The 11,839-nt window shown below is 48.7% G+C and overlaps 1 protein-coding gene across 2 annotated transcripts; it reads left to right on the top strand.

Annotated features, from left to right (window-relative positions):
- The first annotated feature begins 270 nt into the window (after positions 1 to 270).
- TTPAL (tocopherol (alpha) transfer protein-like) lies at positions 271 to 10,357 on the top strand. 2 transcript variants are annotated; one of them, XM_006839270.1, is made up of 4 exons: positions 271 to 715; positions 4,389 to 4,480; positions 6,234 to 6,344; positions 10,079 to 10,357. In XM_006839270.1, the coding sequence occupies exons 1-4, from the start codon at positions 271 to 273 to the stop codon at positions 10,355 to 10,357; spliced, it is 927 nt and encodes a 308-aa protein (XP_006839333.1). The 2 variants fall into 2 exon arrangements, with proteins under 2 accessions (XP_006839333.1, XP_006839332.1); XM_006839269.1 differs by having other exon boundaries at positions 4,389 to 4,582.
- Positions 10,358 to 11,839: the final 1,482 nt, after the last annotated feature.

Here is an 11,839-nt window from a genome sequence, read left to right as displayed (position 1 = left end):
CATCTTGTTTGTTCTCCTAAGCAAGACAATAGCTTTTAATGAAGAAGTTTTTCTGCTATAACTGCCCCGGTGGCTTCTAATGGAGATTGTAACCTCCGTCATTCTGAGGTTGGACCTAGGTGTATGGTTCTGGTTCAGGTCATCCCCCAGGCTAAGACCCACACTGCTCTGAGCTAACGGGACTTGACAAAAAGTCCTTCTGTGTCTGAGCCGTACTGGGCGTTATTAACTTCACTTGGGGCTTCTGTGTTGACAGGCTCCTAGTAGCTCATGTCCGAAGGAAGTGACTCTCTGAGAACCAGCCCTTCTGTAGCCTCGCTTTCTGAAAATGAGCTGCCGCCACCCCTGGAGCCTCCTGGCTACGTGTGCTCGCTGACTGAAGAGCTGGTCACCAAAGCCAGGGAGGAACTGCAGGAGAAGCCGGAATGGAGACTCCGGGACGTCCAGGCCCTCCGGGACATGGTGCGGAAGGAGTACCCAAACCTGAGCACCTCACTGGATGACGCCTTCCTGCTGCGCTTCCTGCGAGCCCGCAAGTTTGATTACGACCGCGCCCTGCAGCTGCTGGTCAACTACCACAGCTGTAGGAGGAGCTGGCCCGAGGTCTTCACTGACCTGAAGCCATCGGCCTTGAAAGATGCCCTGGCTTCTGGGTTCCTCACCGTGCTGCCCCACACTGACCCCAGGGGCTGCCAGATCCTCTGCATCCGCCCAGGTATTTCCTGAGACCATGGCCCGAGTGTGTGTTCATCTGCGAGGGCTGCCCTCACAAAGCACCCCAACCTGAAAGGTGCCAAACAACAAAATTGTATTTTCACACAGTTCTGGAAGCCAGATGTCTGAGGTGTGTGCAAGGTTGGTTCTCTGTGGAGGGCTCTGAGGGAAGAGTCTGATCCATGCCTCTCTCCTCGCTTCCAGTGGTCTCCCACAATCCTAGGCTGACAGATGCATCACTCCAGTTTCTGCCCCTGTTGTCAGTGGCCTTCCTCCCTATGGGACTCTTCTCTTTTGAGGTCACCAGACATACTGGATTAGGGCCCTCCCTCTCTACTCTCCTTCCTTACATTAACACAATTAAGTATATTTGCAAAGACCTTCTTTCCAAAAAAGGTCACATCACAGGTACAGGGGTTAGGGCTTCAACTTATGGAGAACAGAAATCAATCCATATCAGAATGTCTGTTCAGCATCCTGTCTCATTCCTATTCCCTTCTGTCTGCACCCCTCCCCCCATTTTAGTAGAGACTTTTTTGATTTTGAATGACAAAACCCTACTCAAACCCACAGGTCGGCAGTTCAAATCATCAGCCACTCCTTGGAAACCATATATAGGGTTGCTGAGAGTCAGAACTGACTCAAAGGCACGTAGCAACAACAGTCTAAGGAGACAGGAATCTCACCGGAAGTACAGCAGATCTCCCAGGGCTCTGCAGCCAACAACTGGAATGTCATCAGGAGCAAAGATGGTTGAGCCTCTGACTGTCCATCTGTGGGTGCCTTTAGACCACACATTCCTGCTGCCCTGCCTACATCTTCACACCTATCTCTCTGCATACTGGCTTTTGCTGCTTCTGGGCACATGATTAAATCTGCCCCCCTTGGATCCCAAGTTTACCTGGCCAGCCAACCAACTCCCCTCAACCCAAGTTCTGAATTCTAGGAGAGAATCCAGTGGGCTAAAGAATCCCTCCCTGGTCATAGGTACAAGCATGGCTGCCAAAACCCCCTGGACCACCTCTGTGAGCACAGGTTGGGGCATAGATCTTGGTAAAAGGGCTGTGGGTTAGACAGATGCCCACAAAGGTATCTGCTGTGTGTGCCACCTCTAGCCTTCCCTTTGTTTCCTCCAGTTTGTTAGTCACTGAAAGGTCCCACTTTAGCTTCACTTGTCCATTTTAGTAATCCGGAGTCCTTTTCTCTGGCATGGCATTCTGCACTGAGGCTGCTCCCTACCTCTCCCTCTTCCCTCGCAGCACAGGTAGAAATATGGGGGTGCATGTATTGGTTGACCCAGTGACTAGGGCTTGACCCTCTTCTCTTCCATGACACCAAATGCATTAAACACTCAGGAAGGCGTCCAACTCTACCCCAGCTGCAATATAGGAGCTGAGAAGAAATGTGAAAGCAAGATGGCCAAGTTCTTCCCGACTAAGCCGGGAAAATGAGGACATGCTGGTAGCCCTCCTATGCTCAGGCACACAGACCACTGCTCTGGAGGAGCAGTCTGAGGGGAAGAGGCCATCTCTGTGCACCTCCCCTGTTGTTAAGCCCCTGTCACTGTTGCCTGTAGTCATCTATCCCACCCTCTTTGGAGATGAAGCTATCTTCTTAGTCCAGGGTTAATTAACTTTGTTACCTGCGCTGTTGCAGGCACTTTGCACTGAGGCCACAGGGCAGGGGGGAGTGGGGGCCCTTTTAAAATAAGCAACACACTGAGGATAGCCCAAGTCTAGAAACTAGTCAGTAGACTTCAATGCTGCTCTTCTATACATAACTCAGAAGAATCTTACAAAGTAATCAGATCTTAACGTATTGATTCAACTCTTTGCTTGTGTGGTAGCTACACTTTAGTTATGAAATGAATTTGTTCCAGATGCCTGTAGCAGAGCTGGGCCCCTCCCCAACCACCAGGTTTTTGATGAGGAGTCATACATGGCGTGCCTTATTCTCAACTGGGCATTGGTTTCGCCTCCTTATAACCTTTTCCAGAACCTATGTAATTAGAAGGGGTGGTGCCCAGTGTGTAGAACTGGATTCAATCAGCAGCAGTGTGAAACAGCAGGTTGGCACAAGTTTTGGACCAAGATTTTTTTTTCCCTAGGAATTTTTGCACATATTATAGACTCCACTGATGGAATCTGTAATATCTTATGGCGTTCCATCATTATAAAAGATGGACATGAACAGATTTTGGTGAGCTTTTCTTGAGAATGGTGGTTAGCAGTCAAAAGAGAAGAATCTTTAGCTATATGAGGAGAATAGAGGGATCAATTAAAGAAACTTCCATCGTCAAAAGAGGACTCCTGAACATAAGCATTAGGCTCCATCTTCCCAACAGCCCCAGAAGGTGGTATATGAGTTAGGACTCAGTCTTTGGGTGTCAAGCAACAGAAAGCCAATGCGGATGCACTGGAACAAACGAGAGCTCATTTGCTCAGGTGACTAAGAAGTCTGCCAACAGCTGGGCCCAGGGGCTGACTGCTACACTGGAAACATATCCCCAGCTCTGCTGTCTTTGTCCCGAGCTTCGTTCCCAGGCCAGCCTTGCTTTCTGGAGCTCCTGTATCTGATGCTTACAGCTTCAGCGCTACAGCTGTGAAGAAAGGTTTCTCTTTCCAAAGGACCAAAGTCCCAGCATTGAATCTCACGTGTCTGCTTGGCCTGGCCAGGAAGAGACAACCCACTAGGATGGCCAAGCTGGGAGTCATGTCAGTTCTACCCAAATTGCATGACTCTAGTGTGGGGTGGGGGGGGGGCAGGTGACTCCTAAGGAAAATCAGGGTGGTCTTATGAAAATAAAGTGCTGTAGTATCAGCACTGGACTGCAAACCATAAGGTCAGCAGTTCAGACCTACCATCTGCTGCTCAGAAGCCAATTACAGAGTGGCTATGACTCAGAACTGACTCAGGCATTTAACAACAACAACAATCACCATAGAATAAACACTGGACTGCAAGGTTGGTTTGAACCACAAGTCTGTAATTCACACCCACCAGCTTTTCCTCAGAAACCCTATACAAGGTCAAGACGGAGCCAACTTGATGGCACCTGACAACAGCAACATCTGATGACAGCTAAAGTAGGTAATAGTAACCCTTCCTACTTAGGAGGAGATGAAAGTTCAGAATGGGCAACTAATTTGCCTGCGGCCACACAGCTTTTTATGATGTGCCATCGAGTTGGTCCCGATGCACACCATCCCTATATAAGGTCTCTGAGGCTGTAACTCTTCTGGCAGCAGAAAGCCTCATCTTTTTCCCTCGGAATGGTTTGTGGGCTCCAACGGCCAACCTTGTGGCTAGTAGTCCAGTGCTTATCTTACAGAGCCACCAGTTTTCCCAGGTCACACAGCTAGTAGGATTCAAATCCAGGTATGTCTGCCTTCAGAGTTCAGACTTTAACACCTAGATGCATTTCTGTTTCCGAATGTGTTAATGTGCTTGAAGTTATACACTTTGTTGTTGTTAGGTGCCTTTGCGTTGGTTCTGACTCATCATGACTCTGCACAGCTGGTGCCTAAGGGTCCTGTTTACTAACTGAAGGAGAATCGTGCCTGTTGGATCTCTCTTTTCCAATTTAAACAACCGTTTTAGAAAGGAGATGCATTTTGGATTCTTTGTTTGTATTCCTTTCTGTAACACACTGTTCGTCTATCTTATGACTGCAGACAGATGGACCCCGAGCAGTTACCCAATTACCGAGAACATCCGAGCCATATACTTGACCTTAGAAAAGCTCATTCAGTCTGAAGAGACCCAGGTGAATGGAATTGTAATCCTTGCTGACTACAAAGGAGTGAGCTTATCAAAGGCATCTCATTTTGGCCCTTTCATAGCCAGGAAGGTGATTGGCATCCTCCAGGTATGGTTCTTGTCTGCCATTGTGTCCATTCCAGGGTGATGGTGGCTTTCTCAGGGCCCTCCCCATTCACCGCAGAGGTTAGGGGACACACAAACCCCACCTTCTACTCCTATAATACAAAAGCCTTCTGGAAAGAGCTTTAAGAAATTCTATTTCCTTCTCATCCTCCCCAAGATCTCTAGCTGTTTCCGAGGTTGACATTAGGGCAGGAGTCCAAAAAGCAGGGGAATGCTTTCTGTACTTTCTGATCCAGAAGGCGGAGGAATTGTCCCTATCTAATAAAGGAGATACTGAGATTGTGCTGCCCCAGGGTGGCACCTCTGTGTCGGGCATGGTATCCGGGGACCTGGAGCTCTGCTGGGAACTGGGTTTTGGCTGGGTGCCTTCACACCTCGTGTGCTGTTTCCGAACACAAGTCAGCTGGAGCCCTAATATCCTCTCATCCAAACAAAAGTTCCTGACACGTCCACACAGTGCCCAGTGGTCTACAAGTGCTACGATAATCCATTCAGTCCTTCAAGGCATCACTGAGATGCTGTTTCTTCTTTGTAGGTGGGGAAACTGAGCCCCACAGAGGATTTGTCTGTGTAACTCTGTAAGCACACAGCTGCAAGGGTCAGGAGCCTGGCTGTGATTCCTTGTTCAATCAGACCCACCCTCTGGGCACTGGCTCTTGTTAACCCTGAGCACCACGGGCTGCTTGAGTCCTTCATTGAGTTCCACACCACACACCAAGCTCATTATCGAAGCACATCTGTGTCACAGTCATGAGAGTCTGTCTGGACTCCGGCTTCCCCCTTGCTTGGTCCCCCTGCTGAGGTCCACATAGACTGTAGCTTCAGGATCATGAGCTTGGATTGGTCTTCCCAGTCTTGTGAAATGATAAGATGATCTGGGAGTTAAAGGGTTGGAATTAACTAAGGATTCAGTGAATTTTGGAAAGATGGCATGGTGCGTCTTTTTCTTACGAATTTCTTAGAAAATAATTTGCACAGGAAAGGTTTTTGCACAGCCCTGCAGTGGAGGGAAGTCATTTGACTCTATCTAGTGTAGGGTTTCCTAGACTCATTACCCTAGCACGGAGCCCATCGGCACTGCACCTAGTAACACCCTGAGAGATAGGCCTGGAATGCTTCAGGCAGCTCTGGTCCAGAAGGTCGGATATTCACCAGATCCATCTACACAGACTCATTTTGCCACAAAAGGAGTGTAGGTTTGCTTAACTTTTCTAAACCATCTCTGGGTCTTGAGAGACTCCATCCCTGAGATGTGGCTTCCTACTTGGCCCCCCATGGGCTGTCTTTGGGGAGACCACGAGAACCAGGGTAGCATGTCCTTTGCCCAAGAGTCAAGTCTGACTCATAATGACCTTGTAGTAGGACATTATGTAGTAGGACATTCCCCCATAGGGTTTCCAAGGCTGCCCGTCTTTCTGGAAGCAGACTGCCACATCTTTCTCTCGGGGGGGCAGTTGGTGGGTTCAAACCACTGACCTTTTGGTTAGCAGTCGGGTGCTCTGACCACTGTGTTATCAAGTGTCCTTGTCCGGGGCCTACAATGAAGACATAAATGGGGGAGCCAGGCTGTGGAATGAAACAACCAGTTTGCAGATGCTCCAAGTGGTCTAACAGCCCTTTCCCTTTCCCCACAGGATGGCTTCCCCATTCGGATAAAAGCAGTCCATGGAGTCAATGAGCCTCGAATATTTAAAGGCATCTTTGCCATAATAAAACCGTTTCTGAAGGAGAAAATAGCCAACAGAGTGAGTGGCGGCCCTGTTGACCACAGATACTTTGATACTTTAAGCTGGGGTGTTGTCGTTTGGCTCCTGTGATTTCTCTGTAACAACTTTGGATTTAGTTGATAATTTTGACTCTGGGTTTATTAATTGGCTAAGCAACTGCTGTTTGACTCTTTAGTATCCTGGCTTGGGCCTCATGAACCAACAGGGCAAAAAAGGTGATATGGGGAAGGTAGACGTTGGGCCCAAACCAAACCAAACCCACTGCCAGCGAATTGAGTGACTCACAGTGACCCTGCGGGGTTCCCGAAGCTGTAAAAGCCTCATCTTTCTCCTGAGGAGGGGCTTATGGGTTTGAACTACTGACTACAGTCCAGTGCTTATCCTACACTTCCATCATGGTTCCTTAGGTATCGGGCAGAGTTTTTAAAAAGTTGTGATGATTTCTTATGTAGCACCTGGGAGTTTATAGTCACTGTCTCCTACTTGCGATTGATGGCACTTTAAAGGACTGCCTTCCTCTCTGATCTCAAACAGCCAGTTCTCTCTTAACCTTTCCCAGCACAGCGGATCAAAATATGCTGAGTGGTATTTATCTCGCTCTTCTTTAGGCCAAAGAGGACTCTGGTCACCCTGAAGACCAGGGTCTGATTGCCCATTGTTCTCAGACCTCAGTGTGACATCTCCAGGTGGCTTGTCAAAAATCCAGAGCCCAGGCCCTGCTGAGGATTCTGTCACCAACTTTGAGTGGGGCCCAGAAACCTGTACTTATTTGTTGCTGTTGTTTAACTTTTATTGTGAATTGAGTGAAGGTTTACACAGCAGATCATCAGTTTTACATTCAACAAAATCATGTATTTCATTTCATTCCATGCAATCCCCTCCATGTAGCATCAGTTCCCCCACTTCCTCTGTGACTCTTATTTCCGTTCTACCACCTTGCCTAACCCTTCTGAATTTTGTCCTTAGGTAAGTGCCGCCCGCCCTTTCCATCTTGAATGATGGACTATTCCATGGTATGCGTACCTTACTAGGGATGTTGCCCCCTCTGTATTGTTGTCCCCCCTATCTATTGCCTGGCTGAAAACTGAGCCACGAGGGTGAGTTCAGTTCCAGACCTGAGGGGTGAACAAGGGCCATAGTCTCAGGTTTCTCGGGTTTCCTTCTGACCAGTGAGCCTGGTCTTTTTTATAAGTTTGAGTTTTAGGAACCTGTGTTTTTAAAACCTCCCTAGGTGATTTTGAAGCACAGCTCAGCTCAAGAACCACTGATTTCCTGGCCTCGCTGCCTCGGCTGACACCCCAGTTACTGTTAGTTTCTGGGGATCCTGTTTAGAACTTGCTTTTCTCAAAGCAGCCTTTGGACCTGGCTTTCCCATCTGTGGAACGCCCTTGTGTGTGGCCTGTGATGTTGCTCACTGGTTTATTTGTTTTTTCCTTCACTTGTCCATACATATTTACTGATCAACCACTCTCTGCAGTCTTCTTGTAGGGCAGGAGTGGGGAATCTTTCTTCTGCCCAAATTTTTAACATCATTTATGGGCCATACAAAATTCTCAACTTAAAAATTAGCCTGGTGTGGCACTTTGGGTTAATGCCCTAGACTGCAAAGCTGTTTGAACTGCAAGGTCGGTGGTTCAAGCTCATCAGCTGCTCCTCTAAAACCCTATACAAGGTTGCTTTGGGTCAGAACCGACTCAACAGCACTTAGCAGCAACAACAGTGTAATGGCTAAGGAGCTCAGATTGTGAAGTAGTTACGAGTCGGGCTACTAACCTCAACGTCAATTGTTCCACGGGAGAAAGATGAGGCTTTCTGCTCCTGTAAAGATGTATAGCCTCAGTACCTCTGAGTCAGAACCCACTCCACGGCACACCACCACCACCACCAATGTGATGATTGGAACTGCAGTTGCTATGATAGGGTCAGACCAAATGATTTTGGGGGCCTCGACAATATCTGGTCTGTGGGCCAGACATACCCCACCCCTGTTCTAGATGAACAAAACAGATCAGAATCCTTGGTCCTGGGAAGCTTGCCTTCTAGAGAGAGACAGATATTGGATGATAGTATTACCTAGGAAGGTGGTTGATTTGTTGTTGTCATTAAGTGCCATTGAGTTGGTTCTGGCCAACAGTAATTCTGTATTAGGTTTCCAAGGCCGTACATTTTTGACGGAGCAGAAAGCCTTTCTCCCGAGGAGCAGCTGGTGGACTTGAACTGCTGACCTTGTAGTTTGTAGTCCAGGCTTTATCCTATAGAGCTACCACATTCCCCAAGGTTACTGATTGTTGTTTAGTGCCCTCCAGTTGGTCCTGACTCATAGTGACCATATATAAAGTTTCTGAGAAGCAGCTGGTGAATCTGAACCACTGACCTTGCGGTCCAGTGCATTATCCCACAGGACTCCTTGTTGTTGTTGTTAAGTGCTGTTGAGTCTATATTGACTCCTAGAAGCCCTGTATAGGGTTTCTGAGGAGCGGCTGGTGAGCTTGAACCACCACCGACCTTGCAGTGCAAAGCAACCTTGCAGTGCACGCATTAACCCACAGTGCCACACCAAGACTCCCCAGGACTCCTAAGTGACATCCAATTGATTTGTACTCAGTGAGTGACCCTATGTGACAGTGTAAACCTGCCCCCTGGAGATTTCTAGGCTGTCATCTTTATGGAAGACCACAACTTCTCTCTCCTGAAGAGCAGCTGGCTGGGTTCTAACCACCTACCTTGTGGTTAGCAGCCAAGCACCTAGCTGTTGGGCACTAGGACTTCTTAAAATGTTGTTTTATGGAGAAAAATAAAGCAGGGAAAGGGACAGTGAGCACCGGAGGTAAGAAAGGGCTTTCAGTGTTCAATCGGGTGGGAGAGGTGCTATCATTGGGAAGTTGGCATTTGAGCCAAGATCTGAAAGGGTTGAGGGAGCAAGCCATACAAGTAGCCTGAGGGGGAACGTGCACCCCATGTTGGAGGAACAACTAGAGCAGAGAGAGAGCTGTAGGAAGAGATGGAACGGGGGGCCAGATTGGGGAGAGACTTGTGGGCATGCACACACCTGGCTTTTCCTTCTGTGTGAGATGGGAGCACCAGAGGGTTGTAGACAGAGGACTTCCGTTGTCAAAGATTGTGGTGGGATCAGAGTGAGAGCTGGGACTCCAGGGAGGAGGCACCTCTGGCAATCTGGTAATCTGGTGAGAGGCTGTGGCGGTGTGGATTGGGGTGGTAGGGAAGTGGTGGGATTCTGGATCTATTTCAGAGGGCCAGCCAGCACAGTGTAGGCTATAAATAAAATGACTTTATAAAGCTTTTTAAGGGAGCATTGGTGGCGCAGTGGTTACAGAAAGGACAGAAATTTGGACCCACCAGCTGCTCTGTGGGACACAGAGCTGGCAAGCCAGCTTTGGAAACCCCGTGGGCAGTTCTGCTCTGTCCTGTAAGGTCACTGCGAGTGCAGATAAACTGGACAAGTGGGTTTGGGGGCACAATGGGGAAGCACTTGGCTTCAATCCCACCAGTAGCTCCGCTGCTGCTGTCAGGATTACAGCCTGGAGCCTTATGAGGCGGCTCTCCTCTGTCCTACAGGCCTCGGCGGCCAGCCCGAATCCACTCAGCACACAGCAGCAGCAACTGTTTGGGCTGAACAGCCACTAACAGTTCCTTTATTCAGGCAGCAGATACTCATTTGCACATGTCACTTGATCACTGTCCTGCTGACTAACCAAAGGCTCTGTGTGTTTTCATTCCATTCCCCGACTTAGTTCTTCCTCCATGGGTCTGACCTGAACTCGCTCCACACGAGTCTTCCAAGAAGCATTCTCCCCAAGGAGTATGGGGGCACAGCCGGAGAGCTGGACATCACCGCCTGGAATGAGGCACTGCTGGCCTCCGAGGAGGACTTTGTGAGAGAGTTCTGCCAGCCGGTCCCCACCTGCGGCAGCATCCCAGGTGGAACCCTGCTACCCCAGGGGCTGGTCTCTGATGCACAGTGTGACGACTCCGTGCGGGCTGTGAAGTCACAGCTATACTCCTGCTACTAGCAGAGTGCCAGAGGCCTCTGTCCCCTGTGTGCCACACAGGGCCTTCACTTTCCTTCAGAGAGGTGCTGTGGATTCCACCTTGCTCCTGGTAATTACCTGCAGCCTGGGAGAAACACCTGTGGCGGAGCTCTGGGGACAAGTCTTGGGGGGAGTCCTTGGTTACTTGAATTACTGACTTGGAAAATGTCACCATTGATTCCAAAGTGTATGACCATTAATCTGGAAGCTGTATCTGATTTTCATGAATCTCGAAGCAAGAAAAAGCAGGACCAAAGTCTCTCTGATCCCAGGTGGCAGGAGAGAACCACGTGTCCACGAGGCAGCCTGCCCTTCTCCCTGTGAGATGGGGGCACTGGATGTGCGTGCCAGAGTTGACTCTGACCCCTGGTGACTGAGCTGAACTGTCACCGAGGGCTTTCTAGGCTGGAATCTTTACAGGAGCAGCTTGCTGGATCTTTGTCCTACGGCAAGGGGGCCACACGAGAGAGTTAGGAGTTTGTGTGTCTCTCACATGAACCCTGACTGTAGACCTCTGTTGCTCATCAGGAAACCTCAGTGGGAGGCCCAGGCTCCTTTGCCTTCACACAAGCTTCAAGACATGAGCAACATCCCTTAATCAAATTCAGGAACCAGAGACTCCAGAGCAGCTGTGGGACTCATGGGTTGAGTTTTTTTTGTTTTTGTTTTTTCTCACAGGTTGAGTTTTGCAATAGAAACTGAAGTTTCCCCAAACCCATAAAGCCTTAGCCCTGGTTTTCGATTAGGACCATGTAGGTTCTGGGAAGAATAAGATTTTATTCAACCTAAAATACTGCGTTTTGGGACAATGTAGCTGAAAGAATTCTGGCCTAGGAATTGAGACCCAGATGTGTGGTCCTGGAGAAGACATGGGCCTCAGCTTTCCCATCTGTAAAATGGAGCAGATTGAAATGCTGTCTGAGGCCCTTTTGACTGCTGAGATTCTGGGATGTGGTCTAATTATTGAATAACATCACCCTTGTTTCCTGTCTAGAAGGTAACTCTAGACACAAGGGGCTTGACCCTGTGTTCTCTGTCATTCCAAGAGGGATGTGTCACCATTTGACCCTGCTCTTAAATAGGCAAATGCCTGGGACTGTGATACCAACTTCCCTTGTATAGTGATAGCTACACTTTAAAAGAATGACTTTTGTGAGGATTAAGGGGGCAGGTAAAAGGACTTGGATCCTATACGGAGTCTTTCCATCCCTGACACTCAGATGCCATATTGTTACCCTGGCAGTGGCGAAAGATTACATTCCTTGGGATTCTTACATTTTGGTCTGGAAATGAACATGAGGGCAGGTTATTGTTGGGCCACTTCTGGGTTCCCTTCTCTGCCAAATCCACCTTGGTTTCTCTGTGGTTCAGTGCAGTAAGCCTGAATGTTAGCTCTTTTTAGCACTTTAAGACCCTTCCTGTTAAGAATTTAGCCTTAGCCCATACATCCAACTAGGTGGTTCA

This window comes from Chrysochloris asiatica, unplaced genomic scaffold (assembly GCF_000296735.1).
Source record: "Chrysochloris asiatica unplaced genomic scaffold, ChrAsi1.0 scaffold00023, whole genome shotgun sequence".
NCBI lineage: Eukaryota > Metazoa > Chordata > Mammalia > Afrosoricida > Chrysochloridae > Chrysochloris > Chrysochloris asiatica.
Note: the sequence above shows the minus strand (reverse complement) of the source record. Positions and strands in the feature narration are given on the sequence as shown.

Bases quoted from the DNA above. Each gene is read 5' to 3' on its own strand.
- TTPAL (XM_006839269.1), top strand. From the start codon at position 271: ATGTCCGAAGGAAGTGACTCTCTGAGAACCAGCCCTTCTGTAGCCTCG. The intron at 4,583-6,233 runs GTATGGTTCTTG...CTTTCCCCACAG, and splicing joins AGGTGATTGGCATCCTCCAG to GATGGCTTCCCCATTCGGAT. The intron at 6,345-10,078 runs GTGAGTGGCGGC...TCCCCGACTTAG, and splicing joins AGGAGAAAATAGCCAACAGA to TTCTTCCTCCATGGGTCTGA.